General features: G+C 39.0%; 1 protein-coding gene across 2 annotated transcripts; it reads right to left on the reverse strand.

Moving 5' to 3' along the window:
- Window positions 1–589: 589 nt before the first annotated feature.
- On the reverse strand, window positions 590–12,924 carry mylk4a (myosin light chain kinase family, member 4a). Of its 2 annotated transcripts, XM_069157466.1 has the most exons (15): window positions 12,099–12,924; window positions 9,159–9,296; window positions 8,766–8,862; window positions 7,988–8,429; window positions 7,038–7,381; window positions 6,389–6,494; window positions 5,776–5,869; window positions 5,283–5,392; window positions 4,835–4,976; window positions 4,631–4,701; window positions 4,392–4,520; window positions 2,763–2,915; window positions 2,590–2,668; window positions 2,230–2,284; window positions 590–2,022 (listed from the first exon to the last, which is right to left on the reverse strand). In XM_069157466.1, the coding sequence occupies exons 1-14, from the start codon at window positions 12,627–12,629 to the stop codon at window positions 2,231–2,233; spliced, it is 2,490 nt and encodes an 829-aa protein (XP_069013567.1). In that variant the 5' UTR covers window positions 12,630–12,924; the 3' UTR covers window positions 590–2,022; window position 2,230. The 2 variants fall into 2 exon arrangements, with proteins under 2 accessions (XP_069013567.1, XP_069013568.1); XM_069157467.1 differs by lacking the exon at window positions 9,159–9,296.
- Between the last annotated feature and the right edge of the window lie 58 nt (window positions 12,925–12,982).

Below are 12,982 nucleotides of genomic sequence, written 5' to 3' on the forward strand. Positions count from 1 at the left end.
GAACTGGACACATCCTCACAAACTTGCACTGCTATTCCCACTGTGATTTTTTTTTTTTTTTTTTCAGTCTTTAAGCCCTTTCTTTGTTCTCTGTAAAAATCCCTGATACACACTTTTCCTCGACCACATCTGACTTAAAACCCCATTCCCCCGACATCATCCTCATCATCCCACCCACTCAGTTTATTTTCACAGGTGACTGTGCAGCACACACTGACTCCCTCAGATGCTCTTTATTAGGCTCCTGGAATCAGCTGTACTTTCATCCTGAGTACGAATGTTTAAGATTAAAATAGGCTCACCAAAAATAGTACATCATCAGGAACAGTTTCTAATCACACACAAGGAATATTAGTTTTAAGATATGAAAAAGGTTTATGTGACTAAATATCCAATGAAAATTGGGTTGATTTTTGATTTTTGGCTTTTAGCACTGGGCGATTACAAATTAGTTTTTGAAAGTGTGTAACATTAACTTAGTTGTATGTCTGAAATTAATGTATATGTAAATGTATAAATGCTACCATTTGACATGCGGTGTACTATTCTTCAAAATACAAGAAAAAGAAATCAAACAAACTATTTAAGACACAATTTCAGTTTAATGGGTGTGTACACACTTCACAAATACATGCTTGAGGACAATTTATTTTACTATTACTCAGTGTTCCATCAATCAACATAACATTCATCATGACAGTGTATTAAAACCACATAAATGTAGCTCTTAAAACATTTGAACAACTTAGGAAACAGTAGGTAGGTAGGTAGTGTATTACTTTCAGTTAGTAAACCTTCATAGAAGGCATTTTAAAGATAACTTTCTTATGTGGAAAAAGCATCTACAGTGCCACACATATGCAGCCAGAGTGGCATGACAGCTCAAACCTACAGTACAGTTAAAAAAAAGGTTTTAAAAAAATAATGACTCAGCATGTCAAGTTTAAGCTTTAGTGGCTAATCAAACAAATAAAGACATGCAACAAAAAATCTAAAATAATATGGTTTGCTGATAAGACATAAACTATGTTTAAGGTAAAACGTATTTTCTTTATAAATAAATGTAGGAGACATGAGGAGATCCGAGCATACAAGTCTTTCCAGTGGAACCACAGTAGTTTTGTGAATTATTTTTGTTTAAATAAATAATATTATAAAGTGCACATACTATTAACAGCAACCACATAAATTCCATCCTGTCCATACGCACAATACCCATCCAGCATTTTCATGGAGTCCATCCCCCATGCTGATTTGATGCATCTATCTCAGCATCTATTTACAACCCAAAATTAATATTTGACCATTTCTATAAAAAGAGGGGGGAGAAGTGCAGCACCCATAATCACATTGCCATAATACAAATATTTCTGTTGCCTTAATACATTAGCAGTTGAGGTATGTTCCAAAAGACAGAAAGTCGTGTTCTATGTGCAGAAAACAAAAGCAACATAGTGTTTTTGGTAAGAGATAAACATGAGTGAGTCAAACGTCAGCTGTCAAGGCAAAGGTGCCACACACTATCAATCTCAAGAACGTGATAATAGGCATCTACTGGAGCTATGTCACATCATGGCTTTAGCACCGTTTTTGAAATGCCACATACCACAAGATGGAAAAACATTCCAGTAAAACAACTACCACAAACACAACATGTTGAGTTAACATGTCCCTGACACCGTTTTAACAATAACAGCATGGCAATTTTACTGGATTGTTTAATGTTGTTTTTCTAGCATTACAATGCATTAAAGACATTTCATGAAACCACAGTATAATGTAAAGTGAAACTATCCACTAGTAAATCCAAATTAAACAAAACTGTTTTCCTTTGTATATTTCATCAATATATTGCTTACATGAACAAAACATAGTGAATCACATGTTAGGAAAAGGTTTGCAGGGTAGCCAGAATTTCAGTCCATGTCATAACGTGCACAGACTGTGATTTAGGTCAAATTAAATGGACAGAAGGGTTGGTCCAAGTGGCCACAGCTGGAGCCGTCACATCAGTGTAGAGCTCTAAAAAAAAAGAACCATTGGGAGGTTTATATCTGTAACAAACAGGTATTCTTCTGTTATACCTACAAAATCTGAGACATGCCTCCCCCTTGTGGATGATCTGAAACCGTTCCTCTGAAGGTTAAATGTTTAGGATCATATTCTGAGATCTCTTTATGAAAACATACGGACTTTAAAACGTGTGAAGATCAACACTTTCAAACCCACCTCAACTATCAGTCATGGGCACACACGATGATCTCCGTGATCTGCACATGGTTTTCTGAGAAATAAACAAAAAACAATAAATAACAATGTAGCAATCACAAAGGAATCTTCAAAAAATATTTGTTAGAACAAATGTGAAGGACAATGACACAATATAGGTTTCTTTTTTCCTTAAAGATACTTCTGTCCAATTTTGTTAAAATAATTATATTAGAAAATATATTTTACTTACTGAAGCCCTTCAGCGACATAAAAAAATACTTTATACTATTTCCTGGAGAGCTTTAATACAAAATAAATAAAGTATGTTTAATTAAAATGCCAGCAACCATTTGTCTTTTATTTAACTTAATATTCTACCTTTGAATAAAGACGATGATGAAGAACCGGGTCAGATAGCCAAGGATGCCTCAAGGCCTCACATGCCCCCATCCTCCAACTGATGACAAACATAATAACACAAATATTCCTGATATTTGACCTCTCATTAGATATTAATATGTGTACAATTCAGACAGACAGAATATGAATACCTTTTATTTATAATGAGGAGGCGAGAGATGAAGTCTTTGGCTTGTTCTGATGTACTTATAAACTCTTGTTCCTCAAAGTTCCACTGACAGGCCAAGATGTTATTCAGAGTCTGGTTGACATCATCGCCGAGGAAGGGGCACAGACCGCTCAGACTAGTAGGAAGAGGGAGAGAATCTAAACTTAGCATTAATGTGTGTGTGTGTGTGTGTGTGTGTGTGTGTGTGTGTGTGTGTGTGTGTGTGTGCAACCCAAGTAATGTCGAGTAGCCCAATTTACAGACGTTCCCTAAACGTCTCACCTAACGAGCTGGTGGTATGAACGTACGAGCGGTTGCACGTAGCAGAGCCCTTATCCACCCCTCCCACTCTGTGAACCACGCACTCACCTACCGGAGACCCCGTAGCTAAGACAGGTGCAGGAGGCAGACAAGATATGGAGCAAAGTAAGGTATGTTGAGATTCCCAAGAAATATCGAGCGAATTTTTTTTTTAGCAGTATTGCAAGTGAGAGTTACATGCTGAGCCGCAGCGGAGCTGTCGAGGGAGAAGTTCTCACCGGGACGAACTCCGTCCTTTTGTTAAAGTTACTGTATATGTTGTAAAAGTATGTTGAATGCCAAGTGTATTTGTTTAAAATTGAGGCAAAATTAGATAATTTAGTCACAAGTGTTTTAAAGTTGTGAAAGTTTTGTATAAATCTAATGTGATGGAAGGGAACAAGAGTAAACTCAGACTATATAATGATGTTCTGCACACTTGTGTGCAGGCTGTTTTTTGTTGTTGTTGTTGTTGTTGTTGTTTTTGTTGTTGTAGGGATTCATCAAGTGAAGACGAGCTGCTTCGTCTGCTGTCCCGTCTGGCTCTTTACCGCTGCTCGTGGATGCCGGACCGTTTCACGGGGCGGTAGGAACAAAATCTGAGAAACTTAAAGGATCCAATTTTATTTGTACTTTGTTTTCTGAGATCTCAGTTTGTTTGTTTTTTTTATTCAAACAAACAACCGGAAATTCTTTGAAAGACACTAATGGGGAACTGTTGAACTTTAAGGAGCTTCCAAAGATATAAATACGAGACCTACTTTGACTGACAACTGTAAAGGACTAAAACAGACTATTAAGAACTAACAACTGAATTATTTGGGGTTTAACAGAGTTAAGAGGTTTATACCTGATTTGAGTGACATTATTTGTCATAATATGCAATTTCATGGTTGTATATCCAATTTTGTTCCAAGGTAATTTGAGTTAAGTGGAATTATTTTTTTTTTTTTTGTTAAGAACTGAAGTTGGGTTAATGTGAGATTTAAAGGTATTGTTCAAGTGAGATGGTTTAAATAATTCTGTAAATATATTCCCTCAACATTGAGTCATTGATTGTGTGGGCTGGGGATCTCATTGCTCTTGTATAGAGTTGCTACCACCAATCTCCTTACCGAACCTAGTAATTTAAATAAAGTGAACTGTAACCAAGATAACCTGCAAAATCTTGGCCTAAACTGTTAAAGAACCTCAGATAGTGATATTACATAGATAGTAGGGCCGGGGTTAGCATCATAGATTACCCTTTAGTAAAAGATGACGTGCTACAACAGCAAGGGTTACGTGTGCATGCGTTTGTGTGTTTACTTACAGCATGTAGGTAATGACACCGAGGCTCCACATGTCGGTGTTGAACGACACAAAGTCGTAGTTGATGACTTCAGGAGCAAGAAACTCTGGAGTGCCAAAATTCACTCGCAGTTTCTCCCTCGGTTTGTATCTTGGTGGGGATTTAATTGAAATCCATGTTATATGGTGGCATTTTACATTTTGAGTGATTGTAACGTAAAATTGTCAGTAAAATAGAAGCAAATGCTGGTAGCTACTTACATCCTGGCAAGACCAAAGTCAATGATCTTGATTTTATTTGTGACCCGGCTCACACACAGAATGTTTTCTGGCTGAAATTTAGCAACAACAAAGTAAGAACTTTTTACTTAATAACAAACAACAACAAAAAATTCTCTCAAATTAAACAAATTCTGTTTTACATTGTCTAAAAAAAAACACGACAAATATATGTGACTTTGTTACCTTTAAGTCGAGATGCAGGACAGACATTTTGTGCATGTGCTGCAGGCCCTCACAGATCTGTCTGATGAACACCACAGCGTCCAGCTCCATTAAAGTGTCGTTTTCATCGATAATCCTGTCAAACAGCTCCCCTCCACCAACACTAATGATAAAGACAAATGCACAGAAAACATTAAACACGCATCCAACATTTAAAGCAATATCAAGTACTGATTTATTTTTGTATGATTAACTACACTATCAAGAATTGATTAATTCTCAAATTATTTTACACTGTCGACAATAGCTATATTAAATGAATGACTAAAAAGTTCATGAAAATTCTACTGGGCATTATTGATGTAGCTGTAGCCCCACAAATTTAAGGACAATATCTCACTATAAAGTGATCAACAAGCTGTTTTGAAATTCATAACCATGCGCTAAAAATATAAAAGAAGGAGCATACTATTCAAGTACAAGGATGATGTCAATCCTTGACTCATAAGCTGCATAGAGCTGGATCAGGTTGGCATGGTCCAGATTATTCATGACCTGGATCTCATTCTTCACCACCTCCTACCAAAAACACAGGCGCGGACAAACACACGCACACAGATGCGAGACGCACAAAGACAGATACACAGACAAGCGAGCACATGGACACGATGAGAGCTGTCAGCTGTTCTCTGCTGTGAGACACAATGCATCTTCTCTTCTAGGTCAAATATTTCTCACCTTGGTGAGAAGTATTCCCTTCGCTTCTGTTCCAAGTGTAGCCTCGTAGTGGAACTACTAAAAATTGTAACTAGGCCCCTGCTTTTTATATCATGTGGCAGAGCTCTCGCTGTCGTTATCAAAACAGGACTAATTCGTTTTAAAGACAGTGTGTGTGTGTGTGTGTGTGTGTGTGTGTGTGTGTGTGTGTGTGTGTGTGTGTGTGTGAGAGAGAGGTGTTGTACCTTTTCTTTCTGACTCCTGGCTTTGATGACTTTCGCGGCCAACGTGAGACCAGAAGAGTTCTCAACACATTTGTGCACCTGGCCGAAACGACCGCTGGAATAGAGGGATGGACAAAAATGCGATCGGTGTAGCTGCATTGTAACAGTTGACAGCTCGATCATCTCAAATCATGTCCTGGCAGTCTAGAAACAGTTGTGAAACCAGACAGTGATAGTGTCGTATGTGATTTCCCATGACAAATCAAAAACTGATCTTCCTTCAAACAGGGATGTTTTTGAAGAGTATTGCGCCTAATCTGTTATTTCATTAAATCTGAGCCGGGCTGTGTCTCCTCTTTGAAGACTTGGATTAACACTTAGTGATTAGCTACCAGCTGGCACCGGGGATACAGTTTCACATACCACTCAGTCCTAAAGTAAAAATAACTGCCATGACTCTGAAGTTATGAACCAGTGGAGAGGAATAAGGGGGGGGATGTTACGCAATTAAGCTCGTATGGGGAATTGAGAACCTCTTTCTCACTGTCTTTGATCTGAGTTAGATCAACTTGTCATGTGTAGCTTTCATTTGTTCTGCATCTCATGGAGATTTGAAGCAAAGTACAGCACTCACCCGCCCAGGACCTCCTGCCAGTTGATGGTGTAGAAGTTCCTGATCTGGTTGGGTTTGGCCGACACAATGCGGTGATTAAAAGGAGCCGCCGGAGGAGGAGTGGTGTCTAAAGTAGGATGGGGTGGGGGAGAGAAAAGACATAATCTGTTTTAATAAGTTATGAGGAATGTGAGAACATACAAGCTCCACTGATAATCAGCCACACTGAGGCTTTTGAAAGGGTGCATGGCTGCCATAATCAAGTTAACACATTGTGTACGAAGGTGCTATGATTAACACTGACTACAGACACAGTTGTTGTCTAGATATTCCAGAGGAATAAACTCATTATTTGACTTCCTACCACTACAGTCAATCTCTCAACTAAGTATTTACACATTCTTAATGAAGATAGCAAGAAAGCAGTTAAATGTATGCACTGAAATGTAAAACTTCTATAAATTACTGTATAGAAATCTAGAGACCAAAAAAACTAAATGGAAGTTGAACCGTCTTCTGAGTATAGACTTTGTAATTACGATTAAAAAAAAAAAGCTTTAATTAATCTTTAAATTACTTTGACGTTTCCTTTAAGTGGCAAAAAACTCTTTCAATAAAACTCTAAATTTAATCTCCCAACCATAATAAGCAAATAGATGCTATGACTCACCAATAAAGTACCGCTCAGCATTATCGTCATCATCCACTTTTTCTGCATCTTTTTCCGCATCGTTTTTCTTTCGCTCCCTCTCCACCCTTTCTTTTAGGTTCAGCTGGAGTTCAACTCCGTCTGCCCTGAAGACAGCCCAGCCCTCAGACTCGAGCTTCTGTTCATCCTCTTCATTGTCATCTTTCTTCTCCTCCTCCTCTTCCTCCTCCTCCTCCTCCATTGTATGTTCCTCCACTACATCCTGTTCCAGGATCACAGAGGAATTGGCGTTGGTGCTGCTAACCTCTGATATCTGGTCCTGTTCAGCCTCCACAGGTGGTAAGGCCTCTTTGTGGTCGTCACAGCTGGATCAAAGTTAATGGATTATATTTGTATATTTTTATTCATATTTTTTAGATTTGCATTTTTTTCATTGGCTATAGTGTAATTTTTGGTACAGAAATGTAGGCATAGCTCAAGTTAATACAAAGAATAAATAGCAAAAACTAAAAATCAAATGTATCCACCACATGAATTTAGTCATTAAATTACTTTACTTTCTAGACTGGAGTTTATAATATAGGTCAATAGTAATTATAAATAAAATGGTAAATTATCACGTTTTTTTAATATGATCTCTAAAATACATCTGCATTCATAGGAGCTAAATAACATTGTTCTATTTAATTGCTGAATTAAAAAAATAAAAATAAAATGCCCATCAAAACTTCTTAAAGGCCGAGGTGATGTCGTTAAATATCTTGGTTTGTCCAGCCAATATCCCACAATATTCCTTTTACGGATGTAAGACCAGGAAACACGGCTAATTCCCACATCCGAGACCATGAAACCACAAAATGTTTTCTATATTTTGAATCAAAAATAACTGGAATTCTCACAGTTTCTTGTAGTCTGACTAAAATACACTGGACTAATCACTGCAGCTCTTATTAGGTTTAAATATAGACTACCTGATGGCAGTTTCTCCTTTTTCATCGTCATGGGGAGCAGGCAGCTCTGGTACTTCAGCTACTTCTTCAGCAAAGGAGGCATGTTTTTCCTGTTTTTCCTCTGGTATTTTAAGCTTTTCTTCTTCTTTCTGTTCCACTGCCTCCTCCACATCAGGCTCGGCTTCCTTCTCTTGAACTGCTGCGTCTCCCTCGGGCACCTTTTCCTCAACATCCTCTTCCTCAACGGCTTCATGTTTCTCAGCCACAGCCACTTGGGAGTCTTCACGCAGGTAGTCCACTAAGTTGCAAGCAGAGGCATCGGGTTGTTGATCTTTGGGGGGCACGCCAGCCTCCAGATCCAGAAAACCAGGGGTGAGCTGGTGACTGGATTTTTCTATATTCTCCCTGTTGAGTTTATGAACTTCTTCGAGAAGTAGAGCTTGCTTCTTCAGGGAGATATTATCTACAGAAAGTCCAAACAGAATTTGAATGAAGTCTCTCGCAACATATTTAAAAGGCATACACATTGAATACTTTTTTGTGAAAAATGATGGGGCACAGCATGAGGTCGGCAGATATTTCACATGACCCTCTGAACTTGCTTTCTGTGTCAGTATAAATTCTATGTGGCTACAGCTATGTGATAATAGCATTCTAGTGAAGTGACATGTTCCTTTCAGAGTGCAAATTAGTGTATTTATTTACATTTTGCTTAAGCTGTGTCTCATTATTTTTGACTGGAAAAGATACCCTAGTCTCTAGAGAGTTTGTAGCAGTGACAGTGTGTTGATCTCAGCACCTGCTATATCTGGAGGCTTCATCTTCTTTTGAGCTTTCAGACCCTTCGGGCTCAAACAGGGTTTATCTGTCCCATCTTTGCCTTTGTGGTCCTTTAGCTGTTAAATAGAAAATAATAAATCAGTGAAACCAAAGAACTGGACAAGCTATCAAATATTAAATTTGCACATCCTCAAAGAAATTACATCAGTTAAAATGTTGAATGACTTGGCTTTTGTTCTTTATTTGAACTTCAACAACATAATAATACTCGCAGTATAAAGGCAGAGTTTTAAGCTCAAAACATGAAAAACAAGACCCCAGCCTGAAGCTAGAAATGCAAAACGCACATTGCATAAAGAAAATAGAAAAGACAAGTTCCTGTATAAATACAGTCTAAGCACAATAAACGTACAAAGTTTCCACATTTGCGAGAGGCGAGGAACTGCTTTGGTCCGTGGAGCTTTATCTTGTGACAGGGCTGCAGAGTACTGGGATCACATGCAGGAGTTATGTCTTGTTTCCTTTTACTGGCTTTATTAGAGGTAGTTTTCTAATAAAAAAAAAAAAAAAGACAAGATGGCAATGCTTAGTAGGGTTACATGAATGCACATAGAATAAGACAAATATCATAGTTTCGGTATGACTGTCAATAAAAGAGACGGGTTTATATGATGAAGTTAGAGTCGCACGTAATACACACGACAAATCAAAAATCAAATACCTCAAAGAAATTATACTAAGGTCGATACGTTGCATTTAGGGCCACATACAAAACAACACCGATTAATGGAATATTGCATTATGATTTGAGAAAGTGATAGATAAAGTAATGAAAAGGACAAACCCTAAGCAACACTTCCTGTTTTCAGCTCATTAGCACATTTATTGCACGTCTCCATGCGCAGACTGACTCGTATAATGGCATGCCTTTGATTATTCATAGCCGATGGATGGACAGCAGCAGGGCAGTGAATTTATAGCTTATCACTGGTCACACTCAGCGATGGAATGCAATGCTGACCCTGGGTGGAAAATATGACAAGCAACCGTAGACTGTTGTTCAGATGTCTCAGTCGAGGAAACGCACTAAACACTCTCCGAACAGGTTAGCATGGAAAAACCTGCCTTGAACCTGGGGTCTCTCACATTTTTTTTCTGATTGCTGTCGTCGGGTAAACAGCAGAGGAGGTATTTCAAGTGCAGTGTTTCCCCAGTGACAGCAGTGCAGTTCAAACCTCTGATTGGAAGATTGGGAAGTGCGTGTAGAGGCAACAGGAATTACTTGTGAAATATCTCACGCCAGTGGAGGTGAAGTAAGTCGGAGCAAACATCTGACAGGTGCTCTGACGACAACAGAAATTCCCTGAAACCTGAGTCACACTGAACCCATCAAATTAGTATGTGGTCATTAATCATCTTGCTATTAAATTAGAATCCAAACCCGGCTGGAAATCAATAAGTCATGTCTTAATTCAACACAAGTGTGAGGATAAAAAAAAAACTGAGCACTGCCCCATAAGTATTTCTTCAGGTACAGTTTGTGATAACGTTACATGACAACACAACCACTCAGGTAAGTTTGCTCTTTGCTTGTTGGTCTTGCATAAAATAAAATGCAACCACTATGCAAGTGATAGTGGAGTGGAGTGGGCTGTAAGAGCAACTCATGCCTCTGATTGCCAAGCAGCACTCAGTGACCTTTAGATTGAGTCATGGTCTGTCTAATGATTGGGTGATGAAGACAGAAACCTTTGGTGATGAAGACTTTTATGGGTTTAAACGCATTGGTCAAAAGACATATTGCCGTGTAAAATAAAGGTATTTTAATTTTTCACTAATCCTACAGCGTACCTTGGATTGTTTTTAAAGAAACTTGCATTTTACATTTTGAACTGAGACCATATTCCACATATGCAAAGCCCTTCACAAGTTGGAATATAAACCTCAGGTTTGATTAGGATGTGACTTCAGTGTCACAGAAAATGCTATTTACTCCAATAGACAAACAAAATTGTACATTTGAGTACTTTATTCATTTGGGAAATCCAGCTGAGACAAAATTGAAACTTTGAGGCATGAAGTTAAAAATGTTAATTCTGCTCGTTGACATAAAGGGCAGTGGGAGCAACAGTTACCTCAATGAGACATATTTTAATAATTTTATTTCTAATGCCTTACTTTTTGAACCACGAGCAGCATTTCCAAAACATTACGTGCAGCGTTAAATACAAACATTTATTGGAAGCCCTAAATCAAAAATACTTTGACAGCATTATCAGCAGAACTCCCTGCAAAGTTTTGACGAGCTATTTTGTGCTGCAGGAAGTTCAGTAATTTGCAAAGAATCACATGGCACAGTTGTCTGGAAATACTCAGTTTACAACAGAGGGGGGACTCCAGGAAACCAGGAATGTAAAACACACTGACCCTACTGGCACAAATTTAACTTGGACACAAGTAACACTAGTAGAGCTCTATACAACACATCCACAGAAATGTGAGTCAGCGAGAAAAAAACAGACAGCAAAAGAGAGAAGGGGGGAAGACTAACTCATCACAATTTGTCGACACCTGACTCCTGAAAAGCTGAAGGGGTTAAAGCTCCTTTGGACCACAAACACTGCAGCCCCGATCCAAAAACAGCATTTCCAAACTTGGCCACTCGCATTTCACCCCTCGCCTCACTCTGGCCCTCTCGTGCAGCGCTAGGGATCCCACAGTAAGCCTCATACCCTGGAGGCCATATTGCACTCAGCACCGGTAGAGATCCAACAACTATAAATGTTAGTTAAGTCGGGACTCTATCAGCCTCTATAAGTGACATGTTTATTGAGCAGTAGCTTACCTAACACAATTCAATTGGAGTTCTTAATGATTTTACCTTCAATCAGAAGTTGGCAAGCTTGTACATGCCAAAGTCCAGACCCTGGTCCATTTTATGAGGAATTCAACACACAAGCCAAGTCACATTCATAGACTAGAGAACTTTTACAGTGGTCAGCTTTGCTGCTATGATCATTTTCGCATGTTCTGCCAAGAACAGCAAGATCCTACTAAGATCAAAGAAATCAAAGTCATCAGGGAGAAGACTGTTGCTTGCAACACTGACCAGAACAAGACTAGATGTTTGTAGTGAGGGTGATGGCTGGCACATTGAGATACATCAGAATATTAAATGCACACTTCAGAATCTAATTTGGTAAATTAATTAACCACTAATTCACATCATAAACAAAAGTTGCATCATATTTCCCCAAAAGAACATGCAGAAATGCAGCCTTTTGATATTTGACTGTACAGTGGGTACACACCTTAAAGCAGGCATTTTAAGTGTTATTTCAGCTTGTCTCACCTTGTCAAGCTTCTTAGTTATTGTATCTGTGGAGGATTTCCTCTTTGTAGCTTGCTTTCCTTTACTGTCTTTGGGTTTGGAGCCCTTCTGAGCTGCTGGGCCTTTGAACATCAGCTCCATAACCCTCGAACTCTTCACAGTCTCCCCAATGAAGCTGAGGACCTGCTGCATGCTGAGGACCAATTTTTCCATCCCGTCCAGCTTCTGAGCCTGTTGCTCGGACCGCTGGTTCACCGTCGACATTATGGTGCTCATCTCCTGGCAAATCTCCCTCACCTCTCGCCCCATCACCTGAGTCTGGTTCATTACCCTGGGTGGGAGATGGATCTCCTCCTTGTCAACCTTCAAATTCTCCATATCTTTTTCAATGCCGTCAATGTCCTGAGACATCCCATCTAGTCGGTTGAGCACCTTTTCTTGTATGGTGATGAGCTTGTCCATCTTGCTGCTCAGTGACTCAATGCGGTTTTGAATGAGGTCGAAGCCTGCACTGTTGCCGTCTCCGGCTGTGTTTATTATTAAGGAACTCATGGCTTCTAGTGATACAAAAATCACGTCAAGACACCAGCTTCAGACAAAAATAGGACCAATAATGTCCCTGAAACAGAGACAAATGCTTCTTCAAAAATTTTAGCCAGCTCTATGCAAAAAAAAGTTCAACATAAAAGAAATCCAGAAAAAACCCCAGTGAACAAATGACAGACCAAATGAGTGGAGATTTGAAATCTATAAAACTGTAAAGCTCAAGTAAACTGAGCTGCTGTTGTTATTCTGTCAAACTTCTGCTTCTGTCACGCTTTATCTGTGGCGCCTGCTCCTGTCCTCTACAAATGGTATTAAGAATGGACTGAGCCGGTGTCCCTAAATGTAAATGGACAGCCTAC

This window comes from Embiotoca jacksoni, unplaced genomic scaffold (assembly GCF_022577435.1).
Source record: "Embiotoca jacksoni isolate LCO1_2020_lvr unplaced genomic scaffold, fEmbJac1.0.p SCAF_22, whole genome shotgun sequence".
NCBI lineage: Eukaryota > Metazoa > Chordata > Actinopteri > Embiotocidae > Embiotoca > Embiotoca jacksoni.